The sequence below is a fragment of the Piliocolobus tephrosceles genome, chromosome 7, assembly GCF_002776525.5.
Source record: "Piliocolobus tephrosceles isolate RC106 chromosome 7, ASM277652v3, whole genome shotgun sequence".
Taxonomy (NCBI): Eukaryota; Metazoa; Chordata; class Mammalia; order Primates; family Cercopithecidae; genus Piliocolobus; species Piliocolobus tephrosceles.
Genome location: NC_045440.1, coordinates 102386184 through 102401390, shown reverse-complemented (window position 1 = coordinate 102401390; position 15207 = coordinate 102386184). Strand labels below are relative to the sequence as shown.

At 36.2% G+C, this 15207-nt stretch overlaps 1 protein-coding gene across 1 annotated transcript in view; it reads left to right on the top strand.

Moving 5' to 3' along the window:
• LOC111520866 (E3 ubiquitin-protein ligase RNF19A) overlaps window positions 1–15207 on the top strand; it is a 31507-nt gene that overhangs the window by 7946 nt on the left and 8354 nt on the right. The window contains 3 exon segments of the mRNA XM_023183963.1: window positions 5448–5656; window positions 10571–10715; window positions 11651–11813. Coding sequence (XP_023039731.1) covers window positions 5448–5656; window positions 10571–10715; window positions 11651–11813 — 517 coding nt within the window.

Sequence of the window (15207 nt, the reverse complement as noted above, 5' to 3'; positions counted from 1 at the left end):
GTGGCCAAAGTCAGATATCTCCATCATAGTATGATGAACTTATGGGATACAAGAATAAATGGAAATTTTTATTTAATTTTTAAAAACTAGCAATCAAGGGCGGGGCACTGAATGGAGATTTATTCAAATCCAGCCCTGCCCCTCAATGACTGGCCAATTCACTTTATTTCTTTTAACTTCAGCTTTATTATCAAAGTGGAGGAATTACAATTATAAGTAATCATAGGGAGTATAGAGATAAAGTGCTCTAAGATAGCTATCTTAAGAGATTGGAGTTATGAAAAATTAAACAATGAAATCAGAAATGAAGCCAGGAGTGGTGGTTCACACCTGTAATCCCAGCACTTTGGGAGGCCAAGGCCGGCAGATGAGGCCAGGAGTTGGAGACTAGCTGGCCAACATGGCAAAACCCCATCCCTACTAAAAATACAAAAAATTGAGGCTGGGTGCGGTGGCTCACACTTGTAATTCCAGCACCTTGGGAGGCTGAGGCGGACGGATCACTTGAGGTCAGGAGTTTGAGATCAGCCTAGCCAACATGGCAAAACCGCGTGTCTACTAAAGATACAAAAAAAATAAGCCAAGCGTGGTGATGCGCACCTGTAATCCCAGCTACTTGGGAGCTTGAACCTGGGAGGCAGACGTTGCAGTGAGCCGAGATTGTGCCACTGCACTCCAGCCTGGGCAACAGCGAGACCATCTCAAAAGTAAATAAAAAATGAAATAAAAATACAAAAATTGGCCAGATCTGGTGGCTGACGCTTGTAATCCCAGTTACTTGGGAGGCTGAGGCATGAGAATCACTTGAACCTGGGAGGTGGAGGTTGCAGCGAGCCAAGATTGTGCCACTATGCTCCAGCCTGGGTGGCAGAGTAAGACTCTTGCCTTGGAAAAAAAAAAAAAAACTGGCAATCAAATATTAAATGTTTGACATGATAATGCAGGATTGGTAATTTCCCCTACACTACCAGCTATTAGTTTGCTCCTGATAAATACACCGTGTGTGTATATATATATTTTATACTGTCTATTTTAAAAATTCTAAATAGATGTTCACTTTAACATCAACACTATTCATATAATTAAAGAGAAAGTTTTATAGTAATGTATTTTATAGGAGGAACACTGTATTTGGTATGAAGTTTGGATAAATCTCAAAAATCTTGTTCTCTATAAGCAGCCAGTTTCGATGCGCTTAAGTCTCTAGACTCAGAACTGTAAGGAATTATCATCTGAAAGCAATTCATGAAGCTATTTTGAAGTTTAATTATCGAGAAGATCTGAACAGAGTTAGAAATAAAAGGAAAAAATTGAGAAGAAAATATGCTTTAGGTTCACAGTTTTCTCGCCAAACCCCTTCATGTTTTTATGGAAATTGTACCAGATTTTGGAACTTGTCATGAAATTTTTAAAGGGCAATATTGATTGTTCTGCTTTTAATTCTTGTCAAGAAGAAGCACTTTTTTTTTAAACTTAATTCATTAATTTTTTTTTTTACTTAAATCATTAAAAATTAGGTCAGTTCTTAAAAGTTTGTGTAGTGCTGTGAATACTAGTATATTGAGCAGCCTTCTACAAAGGTTGGAATTATATGTAACTGAATTTCTATTAATCTGCCTTGTGTATTTTTATAAATATTATTTGCTCAGAAACGATGTATTCTTCCTAAATTTATATAGGTAAAGCACTCTCAGTGTTCATATTAGCTGTAAATTGTTCTCCTATTTAATTATTTGAAAGTTAAGCATGTACCTAAATTTGGCTTTTACAGTCATCACAAAGATTATAGCATTTTACTCTTGCAACATACTGGACATTTAAGTTAGCCAGTAAAATTTCACCATATAAAGTATTTGTATTGTTAAGTTACGTCTAAAGTGCCAACCAATATTTATTTTAAGATGAGTATTCAGATATTAATATTCAGTCCTAATAACATACATTATTTATATTATTTATGTAGAAATGATAGTCACTTGTATGATCACGTGGTCAGTAGTCAAGCACAAGTGCAGGGCTGTGAGAAATGTCATCAAAGCAGCCATTTGCTTATTTGGCATTCTAAAGGCCAAGGCCAAAGCTGAAGATTATTTTGGCTGAATACTGAGGCTAAGCCAAACTAAAGTGAATGCTTGTTTTATGTATGAGAAAACTTAGTTGTAGGGAGATTATGTAATTTACTTAAAATTACACAAATAATAAGTGGTGGAAGTAGAATTTGAACTGGCCATGCTAAAACCTCTTTGCTGCCTTTGTAAATTGTAACCAACTTCAGAAAATAGTTTTGGCATTGTCTCCTGCATACACAGATTTTCCCATTCTGCCCCTCCTCTTTCCTTCTTCCTTCCTTCAATAAAAGGTAGGTAGAGAAAAAGTTTGGAAGAGAATGCCATTTCCTTTTCACTGACATTATTGTTTTAAAACAAAGACTACACTTTAGTGTATAGATACTTTAGATTATAACTTTGATTTTAAGAAATGAGGTCTTTTTTCTTTATGTGGGATTGCAGTGAATAAGCTGTCTTGGGAATTTTAAAGCTCAGGGAAATGAGGCCGGGCGCGGTGGCTCAAGCCTGTAATCCCAGCACTTTGGGAGGCCGAGGCAGGCAGATCACGAGGTCAGGAGATCGAGACCATCCTGGCTAACACGGTGAAACCCCGTCTCTACTAAAAAAAAAAAAAAAAAACAAAACAAAAAACTAGCTGGGCGAGGTGGCGGACATGTAGTCCCAGCTACTCCGGAGGCTGAGGCAGGAGAATGGCGTAAACCCGGGAGGTGGAGCTTGCAGTGAGCTGAGATCTGGCCACTGCACTACAGCCTGGGCGGCAGAGCGAGATTCCGTCTCAAAAAAAATAAAAATAAAAATAAAAAAGCTCAGGGAAATGAAGCTTTGTTAAATGGCCCATTGCTGATTATACATTGCCTTTAATTCAGTCCTGTTTGAACATGTGTGTGATAGAGAATGGTAGTTAGATAATTGGTCTTTCAGAAATAAGATGGAATTTAAGATGTGTTTAAAGAGTATGTGGTACTTGGGAGGCCGAGGCGGGCAGATCATGAGGTCAGGAAATCGAGACCATCCTGGCTAACATGGTGAAATCCTGTCTCTACTAAAAAATGCAAAAAATTAGCCGGGTGTGGTGGTGGGCACCTGTAGTCCCAGCTAATCTGGAGGCTGAGACAGGAGAATAGCTTGAACCTGGGAGGTGGAGATTGCAGTGAGCCGAGATTACACCACTGCACTCTAGCCTTGGCAACAAAGCAAGACTGTCTCAAAAAAAAAAAAAAAAAAAAAAAGAGTATGGTACTAAGGGACCAACAAGTCCAAAAATGGAGGGAACTCCTTGACTCTTAAAATCCTGCACAATTTTATAGAGTATCTTGAAACTTAATTGCAATCTCAGTTACAGTTATTACTTAAATTTTATTGCCAGCTCTGAAAACTCCCCTAAATTTCCAGGCAAAAGGAAATATTTAGTATTTATAAAAGACATGCATTGATAAAACTTGATTGTTGCTGCTTTCAAAGGGAACTAGAAACTTCTAGAAATTTTTAAAATGAAAGTTTTATATAGGTAATGGTAGATTCACATGCAGTTGTAAGAAATAATTCGGAGATCCTATGTACCTTTCTCACTGTATGTCTCAGTGGTGCCATTTTGCACAAGTTATAGAACAATATCAGAACCAGGATATTGGCATAGATACAGTCTACCAATCTCACTCAAATTTCCTGATTTACTTCTAGTTATTTCTGTGCAGTGTATTTAGTTAGATGTATTTTATCACGTTTAAGTTTGTGTATCCACCACCACAGTCAAGATACTGAACCAGTTCCATCACAACAAAGATCCCTCCCTCATTTTACTCCTTTTTTTTCTTTTTCTTTTTTTTTTTCGGTACAGTGGCGCAGTCTTGGCTCACTGCAACCTCTATCTGCCTCCCAAGTTCAAGCAGTTCTGCCTCAGCCACCCAGGTAGCTGGGATTACAGGTGTGTGCCACCATGCCTGGCTAGTTTTTTAAATATTTTTTCGTAGAGATGGGGTTTTGCCATGTTGGCCAGGCTGGTGTTGAACTCCTGACCTGAAGTGATCTGCCCACCTCGGCCCCACAAAGTGCTGGGATTACAGGTGTGAGCCACCGTGCCTGGCCTGTGTTGCTCTCTTATAATCACATGTACTTCCCTCCACTCTTTCCCTGCCCCAATCCCCATTCCTAATCCTTGGCAACCACTAATCTGCTTGAATTTCAAAAATATTATATAAATGGAATCATACAGTGTATAACATTTTGAGATTGACTTTTTTCACTCAGTGTAATTCTCTGAAGATTCGCCTAAGGTGTTACTTGTGTCAGTACTTTCTTTATTGATGGTAGTGTGTATGCACTATAGCTTATTTAACCATTTACCTTTTGAAGGTCATCTGGGCTCATTCCAGTTTTGGTTATTATGAATAAGGCTGCTGTGAACATTAGTGTACACGTTTTTGTGTGAGCACAAATATTAATTTGTTCGGGATAAATGCCAAAGAATGCCCAGAATTTAAGTCATAAGTTTTTAAAGTGTCAGAAATATTATGTCAGAGAAAGGTGTTCATGCTAGTCATGAATCTACCGTTCTCAGTCTTTAATCTGAAGCAAAAAAAAAGAAAGTTTTTTTTTTTTTTGGCAGGAGATTGGCACCAAAGACCACTTTTGCCATGTATCTTACAAAGAAAAATGTGTGACTTCTGCATACCTACAAGATTATCACAAAATTTATAAATTGGCACAGTATGCCATTACCTGACAGTTAAAACTTACCTTTAGTCATTACATTTTTAAACAGGCATTCTTTTTTTCTTTTAACTTTTTCCACTTTAATAAGTAATTGTAGAAAATCAGAAATGTATAAACATATAAACAAGAAAATTAAAACCCAATACCAAGAAAACCATTATTAAGATTTTTGGTGTTTTTCCTTCTAGTCTTTTTTTGTGTGCATACAATACTGTATTAATTTAATATGGTTTTTTATAAAATTGGGATTAGGCTGACTGCAGTTTGGTGTCCTACTTAAAAGTTAAAAGTTGAGGGAGAGGGACAAGAGTTGAAAAACTACCTGTCAGATACTGTGTTCACTATTTGGGCAGCAGAATCATTAGAAGCCCAAACCTCAGCGTCATGCAATAGACCATGTAACAAACGTGCACACGTACCCCCTGAATCTAAAAAAAACCCCTGAAAGTTAAAAATTGAACTTTTAAAATATTTTACGCCATTTATATATCTTCATTCGTAAACTTCATTTTCCCCCATTTTTATATTGGTGAGATTGTGCTTATAACTGTTTGCTAATGTATAAATAGAAAATGTTTTTCAGGAATAATCGTTAGTTGGATACTTTTGAAATGAGTATCTCTTGTTTTATGTCACATTTTAAATCATTTTTCTTGTTCTTTCAAGATATGCTGTGATAGCATTTGGATGTGCCAGCTGTCCAAAATTAACTTGTGGGCGAGAGGGCTGTGGAACAGAGTTTTGCTACCACTGTAAACAGATTTGGCACCCCAACCAGACCTGTGATGCTGCTCGACAAGAGAGAGCCCAGAGCTTACGTTTGAGAACTATACGTTCTTCATCCATTAGTTATAGTCAAGAGTCTGGAGCAGCAGGTATTTATGTCTAATTTTTTCTAATGAAATATTTGACACAAAACACTAGTTATTTTAACTTTTTAAAGTTAAGTATTCCTGTTTTCCTTTCACTTGCCAAAAGTGTTTTTAAGTGCATTTCTATCCCAGAAGCACTCATTCTTTCCTGTGGAAGAAGGTGGTTCTGAAATTAGAAAGATTTTATTGTCCAAGAAAAAAGGAAAAACGGAAGTGTCATGATAATTTATGTAACTGATAGCCAAAGATGGTCTGAAACTGTTGATTATAAAGGTATTTGTCCAGGTGTGGTAGTCACGCCTGTGATCCCAGCACTTTGGGAGGCTGAGGCGGGCCAACCACTTAAGGCCAGGAGTTTGAGAACGGCCTGATCAATGTGGTGAAACCCCATCTCTACTAAAAATAATTTATATTCCTGCCAGCAGTGTATTGAGATAATCATGTACTTTATGCTACTAGAAAAAAAGTCTCATGAAGCTTTAACACAGAATATTCGACATTTAATACTTTTGTAAAGTAAATGTATTTTTATACTTGTTTGCTGATTGATTTGTTTCTCTTTCCTAAAGATTTCTGGAACTCAGTAGTATTAGTATTAATTTGTAGGTATGGGTTCAGAAGCGATTCAGAGAGGACCTGAATGTACCTAAACTGTTCCCTAAAGAGTCAGCAGTAGCCACTGGGTAGTTCACTTGGAAATGATATTCCTCTCCTCCAAGTAGGGGGTGTGTATTTATTGGTCACAGAATACACAGTCATATAGAGCAAGAGAGAATGACTCTGGAATCAGACTGCTTGAATTCAAATCCCACATCCTCTGCTTATTCCTTGTGCAATCTTGAGCAAGTTACTTGTCTCATCTTTAAAATAAAGATACTGGCCAGTCATGGTGGCTCATGCCTGTAATCCCAGCACTCTGGGAGTCTGAGGCAGGCAAATCACTTGAGATCAGGAGTTCAAGACCAGCCTGGGCAGCTTGGTGAAACCCTGACTCCACTAAAAAAATACAAAAATTAGCCGGGCGTGGTGGCGGGTGCCTGTAATCCCCAGCTACTTGGGAGGCTGAGGCAGGAGAATCATTTGAACCCAGGTGGCAGAGGTTGCAGTGAGCCGAGATTGTGCCACTGCCCTCTAGCCTGGATGGCAGAGTGAGACTCCGTCTCAAAAAATAATAATAATAATAAATAAAGATACTAGTAATGCTTATATCCATATAGTTGAAATATTTCCTGGCTCATAGTAAGTGCTTTTGCTATATGAGGTAGGGGACCTTAGAGAAACCAGTCACTTTCTAGAGATTTAAGTATGTCTGGGCTATCATTCAATTAAAAAATGACAGAAATGGCTTTTATTGTTTTTTAAAATAAAGATCATGATTTAGTTATCCAGATGAATATTGGTCTTCCTCAATGTAGCCACCATGGGAGTTTTTGTGTTTATTTCGGCAGTACTTCCCTGGAATGCCTCATTGGCATAACCTTTAGGTTACGTCAGTTTAATATCAGTTTGATTTCTGAGAATGACTAGAAGTTCCTTTAGAGGTAAGCCTAACGGCTAGAGTATCATAACAGGTTGGATTATTGGTTTCAGATAGATGCAGAGTGAGATGTGACTATATGATCATGAGTGATTTTTCTTTTATATGAAGGAGATTTGAAGGTAATTATGAAAGAAAACCTTACCAAATGCTTTGAGCCAAACAATAACATTGTTGGAATAAATAGTCTCAAGGTGATTGTTTTTAAAAAAACTTCATTTGGAGTTTGTTCCATGTTTGTTTAAAAATCTTGGTGCAATGGCTCACACCTGTAATCCCAACACTTTGGGAGGCCAAGGCAGGAGGATTGCTTGAGCCCAGGAGTTCAAGACCAGCCTAGGTAACGTGGCAAGACTCCTTCTCTACAAAAAATTTAAAAAATTAGCCAGGCATAGTGATGGGCACCTCTGGTCCCAGCAAGCCAGAAGGCTGAGGTGGGAGGATCATTTGAGCCTAGGAAGTCAAGGCTGCAATGAAATGTGATTGTGCCACTACACTGCAGCCTGGGTGACAGAGTGAGATCCTGTTTCCAAAAACAAGAGGGAGAATTAAAAGTGCAGTGAGGGCCGGGCGCCGTGGCTCGTGCCTATAATCCCAGCACTTTGGGAGGCCGAAGCTGACAGATTGCTTGAGCTCAGAAGTTCTCAAACTTCAGCAGCCTAGGCAACATGGTGAAGTCTCGTCTCTACTAAAAATACAAAAATTAGCCATGCGTGGTGGTGTGCACCTGTAGTCCCAGCTACTTGGGAGGTTGAAGTGGAGGATTGCTTGACCCCAGGAGGTGGAGTTGCAGTGAGCTGAGATCGTGCCACTGCACACTAGGCTGAGCGACAGAACAAGACCCTCTTTAAAAAAAAATTTAAAAAGTGTAGTGAACTTGGCTTATCACAGACTTGTAGAAAGTTAAAGAGGAAGCTACCATCTAAATGGTTTTATTACTCTTATTCCAGATATTTTGGTATTGTTTTCTGTATCATGATATGCTGAAAAACTAGTTGTACTTTTATTATTTATTAGTATAATAATTAGTTGTTTTTTTTTCCCTAATTGGTCACTGAAGATAAATGTGTGCTTAGTTACATAAGGTACATTAATATTTGTGTTTATAAAATAATACAATATTTATAGTATAATGTTTACATTTGTCTTTAAATTGTGACAGTAGTGCATCCACTTGAGGCTCTTTCTTATAGCTACTAGGTTTATGCACTTGGAGTTAAATTTTAAGTGAACCACGTATGTTATTTATAACATACGTGTTATATTTTAAGTGAACCACGTATGTTATTTATATAACCACGTATGTCATTTTTGTTACTGTAGTTTTCCCATTTTATAAAAATAAACTATTTAATTGGCTCCCCACTCCTGCCTGTGTCCCCTTACCACTACCACCCTTAAGAGATAATCTTTGTTAACATTTGAGGACATGGTGTTTTGTAACCTGTTGTTTTTTCTTAATATGACAGTGGCCCATATTTTAGCAGTAAACAAAAACATAAAGAAGACAAAAGCTTAGCCAAACACTGTAAATAGAAATGGGAAGCTTTTTCATATGAGGGAACTGTGGCTTAATTGATTCTTGGGGAATGGGGGATCAACTGACCTTAAACAATTTCATTTAGCATTTTTGCATTATGAGAGTATTTGGAGAGAAATATGCCATCCTATAATGTGCACAGTAAATTTTTCCTAATTTGTTGCTTTGAGGAAAGACACAAAGCAAACTAAACAGCCTTTCATAGGTAAATAAGTATAGAGAGTGAAAGATGTGGATATAAGTATATAGAGACCTATCAAAAATACATTGCTTGTGGTATTAATTCTCTAACGTGTAATTTTAGCATATTAAACGGCTTTTTTATGTTTTTAGAACCATAGGAATAAATGGGGATGTTACCTTAGTTTGTTCCAAAGATTGCATGCATCAGTACCAAAGCTTGAGTCTTTTTACTCCCCCATCTTATTGAGATACCTACTACTTGAGCATACTCTGGTATGAGAAAGTTTATCGATTAACATGCTGCTTAAGCGGATAGGATTAGCATTTCTTTAATTTGGTATACTATGTGTTGTATCAGGCATAAAAGCCGGCTTTTTTTAGTCATACCCCAATGTTTAAAATTGTTAAATGCAGACTTTATGTTCTTTTATCATTTAAATCATGCCATGAATATTTCTAATTTGTATATTCTAGTAATTATCAATTGTCTGGTCTGGCTGCTTAGAGTATTAGTTTGCTTAAAATTGCTTGAATCATTAAAATAAATACTAATTGTGAGCATTGACCAGATCTTAAGTTAAAAAAAAAAACTTGTAGAAAGAATGGAGTATAGTTTAATGCTTTATAATGTAAGACATTGGAGCAAATACTTAGATTCAGTGGTTAGCACTATAAATATCTTTACTAGACTGTGAGTAGTTGAAAAATATAGCTGGCTAATAGTAACTACAAGTTGCTATTTAAATGGATGCCAACATGCAAAATAGTTATAATTTTCCTAAAGTTATGTTATACTTGATTTTAACTGTGTGACACCATTGTGCATTGTAACCATATTATCATACAAGGAACATATACCAACAACAGTTGAGTAAACAGGTGAATAAATGAATAAAAAGGATAAACACAACTAATTTAAAAGTCATGAGCGTAACTAACAATGATTGCTTTTATTCTGAAACTGTTTTCCATGGTTTATAACATTTATAGCCATATGACTCTTCCTTAATCTCTTCCTTCCTTCCTTGTATTTTGGGTACTGATTCTTTGCAAGGTCCATCTCTCTTTCGTGTGAAGTAAAATACTAGGAAAAGGCAGCTTTTCTAAAGATACCTGTTTTACTATTCTTATAGTGCTTATAATTGATGTAATTAGAATAAATAAATTCATAGTCCTTTGGATATAGCACCTCAGATTAATATCAAATTGTCACCTCCTGTTAGTGTTCATTCACTAAAGGAATAGTATACAGAACGTGTACATTTGAATTAAGGGAAGATGGTTAGAAAAGTTCTAGAACCAGGAACTACCACTCAGAAGACTTCTGTGGGACCCGGACAAAGACAAACTTTACATAGTTCACAATTTGCTAGAGCTGTCCTTGATTCTCCTTTCTCTTTTTATTCTTTTGTTATTCTTTGTTCTCATTGTTTCACTACTATGTTTAAAAAATGTTTATAACTTGATATTTTAATGTAAAATATGTTCTCTTAGAAGGGAAGAAAAAATGCTTTATATGCTAAAAATAGCAGGCTGAGGCTATGAGTTAACAAACTACATCTTAAGATTTTTTGGCAGTACTACAATTGGTAAACTGCCAGAAGTTATTTTTAGACCAGTTTTATATGCCTAATAGATTTGTCTATGTTCCCAATAGCTGATGATATAAAGCCGTGTCCACGATGTGCTGCTTATATAATAAAGATGAATGATGGGAGCTGCAATCACATGACATGTGCTGTTTGTGGTTGTGAATTTTGTTGGTTGTGTATGAAGGAGATCTCAGATTTACATTATCTAAGGTAAGCTTATAGGAGGAGCTATTTATGTGTAAATGTAATTTTATATTGTAAGACAAAATAACTTGTCTTAAATTTGAGTTTTATAAGATACTTAAAGGGATTGGTTTTATTCTAGCTAAATAAATTTAAAAGAAACCAAGTTATTATGCTAGTCATTTGGAATTAATAACTAGTCAAAATAGGAAATGGATATTTCCTTTTTTTGTTTTTGTTAAACTAGAATGCTGGTAAGTATGTAATACCCTGTGTGATTATGCTAGACCATAAATACTTTAATTTAATTTTCCCGTACATAAATTTTATCATTTAGGCTACAGAGTGAGTTTATGATATAATCAGATAATTAATGCCTAAAAATAAGCATGTTTTGCATTAATTTACTGCTAAAAAATTAACGTAAGGGTTTGAGGGTAATGGAGGACTAGGGATAAATTTTTAACCTGAATCTCAGTTATCAGTATCTTGTTAATATAATTTATAGTGGTTCTTACCTTATACTTCCATTGAATTTTCCCATACATAAATTTTGTCATTTAGGCTACAGAGTGAGTTTATGATATAATCAGATAATTGATGCCTAAAAATATGTATGTTTTACATTAACAGGACTAGGGATAAATTTTTAACCTGAATCTCAGTTATCAGTATCTTTTTAATAAAATATATAAATTATAATGTAATATCTAAATTATATATAAATTATAATATAAATATATAATACATAATAAAATATAACATAAAATAAGATATATCAGTATCTTGTTAATATAATTTATAGTGGTTCTTACCTTAGTTTAATGAACTCAGAATTTAAAGGGGAATAAAACTCCTAACTATGAGAAGTTTTTAAAAATAGTCATTGCTTTAATATATTGCACTAATTTGTTATTGTGGTGTTTTGCAGCAGTTATTTACATTATAATTTTTTCCATTAGTCCATCAGGATGTACTTTTTGGGGGAAGAAACCCTGGAGCCGAAAGAAGAAAATATTGTGGCAGCTGGGAACACTGGTTGGTGCTCCTGTCGGAATCGCTTTAATAGCTGGCATTGCTATTCCTGCAATGATTATTGGCATTCCTGTGTATGTGGGCCGCAAGGTAAAATGCATAATTCTTGTTAGTCCATTATGTTATTCTAAATCTTTAGATGTATTCTTTTAGTATTGATGATTTTTGGTTTTTTTTTTTTGTTTTTTTTTTTTTTATAAGACAAAGGGTATCTTTAGTTTCCTCAGTATAAAACAGTTACTCTTTTTTCATAAATGTTTAGTGTTTGGCAAGCATATATAAATATGTATAAAGCAGACTTGCTTTAAAATGTTCTGAATCTGAAAATTTTAGTATGTTTATATTATAAAACTTTAAGAATAAAATATTGAAGGATACACACCTGGGATTTTTCTATAGGTATATCCTTGTAAGGTCAGGTCTATGAGATCTTTTTAATGAAAGTTAATAGCTAAATAACACATGCCCTCAGGGAAAAAGTAATTAGCCAGTTCTTGAATTATTTCTGCTGCAGTTCAAAGCTTGTTTTTTGGATTACTGCTATTAATAAATACGCTGTTTTGCAAATTATTAGAATCTTGTGAAAGTCCAAACACTAGTGAGTACCACTGGCCTCTAATTGATGAATTATATTTCATTAACTAAGCAAATAGTTCTTTTGTTAAGGATTAATGGGATAATTTATGAGGTCCTAAGAAGTCTGTTATTGCCTAAATTAATAGAATCTCTGTATTGAGAAGAAACTTTCAGTAGGAGATAGCTAAAAGAAAAAAAAGAGAAATTTTCTTTGGTATCCAAGAAAATCAAAAAAATTAAAACTTTTTTTAAAAAATAAAAAGAAATTATCTAATCCCAACTTTGTACCCAGGCAGAACAAAGGAATAGCAGTTTTTAAAAAGGGAATTAACAGGCCGGGTGCAGTGCCTCACCCCTGTAATCTTAGCACTTTGGGAGGCTGAGGCTGGAGGATCACCTGAGGTCAGGAGTTCAAGACCAGCCTGGCCAACATGGTGAAACCCCGTCTCTACGAAAAATACAAAAAAAGATTAGCCAGGCATAGTGGCAGGTGCCTCTGATCCCAGACTCAGGAGGCTGAAGCAGGAGTATCACTTGAACCCGGGAGGTGGAGGTTGCAGTGAGCTGAGATTGCACCATTGCACTCCAGCCTAGGCAACAAGAGCAAAACTCCATCTCAAAAAAAAAAAAAAAGGGAACTAACAAGCAGGGCATGGTGGCTCACTCCTGTCATCATAGCGCTTTGGGAGGCTGAGGCAGAAGGATCACTTGAGGCTGGGAGTTGAAGACCAGCCTGAACAACATAGTGAGACCCCATCTCTCGGAAAAATTTAAAAATTATCTGGGCATGGTAGTATGCACCTGTAGTCCCAGCTACTTGGAAGGCTGAGGTGGGAGGATTGCTTGAGATGGGGAAGTGGAGGCTGCAATGAGCTATGATCATGCCACTTCACTCCAGCCTGGGCGATAGAGCAAGATCCTATCTCTAAAATAAGAAAAGGCTCTAAAGGTTTTCATACCGTGTCATAGGTGTTGTATGTACTTTTACTCATTTTAACCCTGCAGCAACCTCGATATTTTGGTCTCTGTGTGTTAAAATACTGAGATTTAGGAAAGGTTATGTGATAATATCTTCAGTTACACAGAAAGAAGCAGAGCTGAGATTTGAACTCAGAGGCATGAATTCTTAATATGAGTTCCCTGATTAAGTTTCATTAGCTGTTTGGGAACTTTAGTCATGGGGAAACCACCAACTCATGAAGCAACCCATTCTGTTGTAAAATGGCTACTAATTGTTACAAAATTCTTATGTTGAGTCAGATCTGTTTCCTTTTGTTTCATTTATTTCTGTTTCTAACTTCTGGGACCACACTGGGAATAAGGTTGATCCTCTGCTGTAAAACAGCTGAATTTTTTATATTCACCTTACATTTTATAATCAGAAAAATAACATATACTATTTCTTAAAAATTAGTTTTGGGACTGATGACAAACATATTTATAAGCCACATATTTATTTCTGAAGGTTTTAAGTAGTAAACTTGAACTTTAAAAAATGTTGGGCTGTGTATGGTGGCTCACTCGTCTGTAATCCTAACACTTGGGGAGGTTGAGGAGGGAGGATTGCGTTAATCCAGGAGTTTGAGACCAGCCTGAGGCAACACAGTGTGACACCTTGTCTCTACAAAAAAATTAAATAGTCAGCTGGGAGTGGTGGTGCATGCCTGTAGCCCCAGTTACTAAGTAAGTTGCGGTGGGAGGATTGATTGAGCCTGTATGGTTGAGGCTGCAGTGAGCTGTGATTGTGCCACTGCACTCTAGTCTGAGCGACACAGAGAGAGACCCTATTTCCAAAAAAGAGAGAGAAAATAAAAAAATTCAAAATATAGTAGCTGATTATAATTTTTCATGTAGTTATTCAAATCAAGGTTTTGCTGAAAACAAAACTATTTATTCAGGTACTTAGAAATAGAAGGGAGAGAGAGACTGTTGTACCACATGTACCTACAAATAATTTATAGAGGAGAGATTATTTACCTCATTGTTTAGGTCATAGGGTACAGTTACAGGTCTCCTTTTTTTAAACATGTATCCAAAGGTTTGTAAATGAATGAATTAATTTTCCATTGAAATAATGTTCTGTGGTGCTTTGGGATCCCAATCAGCCCAGGAAAACCTGCTAAGTCAATAAAGTACTCAAAAGCTGAGCCTTCACTTAATGAAAAGTAGAGAATGTGGCAAAAAATAGTAAACAGAAAATTTAAGTTGAAACAGAAATAGTGGAATGATGTGATCACTGTAGTCGAACATTGGTGCTTGAGGCTGAAAAATTTTCTAGAAGACTCCTTTCTTTTGGCAGCCTGCCTTTGCAAGTCTGCTCCATCCGTTGTGCCTTTTCTCTTCTTCAGTGCTAAGTTTCCCAGGAGTGGGAGTGGGGAGGAGCAGGAATTAGCTGCAGTGCTGAAGGATAATGAAAGGTACCTTGGGAAGGTCTGCCATCTCTGCCTGCATGGACTGTGTAGGGAAATGAGGAGGCTCATTGACAAGGAACCTCTAGTCAATGCTGGGAAATGGGATTCTGACTAGGAAATAGAAAGGTTTCTTGTCCCATACATGCATCACCCACCTCCCACCCCAACTTTTCCACTGTTTTCCATAACACTCATCATACTTTACAGCCTTCCAAAGGCCAAAGGTATTATACCATGTAATAATAGATTATTTTATAAGTCCCACCTGTAATATTGTTTATAAGTCATTTTATTTTAGAAGGTCCACATACTTTTGAGGCTGTTTTGAATTTGTCTTGAAACGGGGAAAATGTACTTTATTAGCCCTTGCAAACCATGAAAATAAAGATCTCAAAGTTCATGTAATTTCACAAGCCACTTTTTAATCACTGCTTCTATAATGATATCAAATTCTACTTACTAACACCTGTCCTGTACAGAGATTGCTGAATGAATTC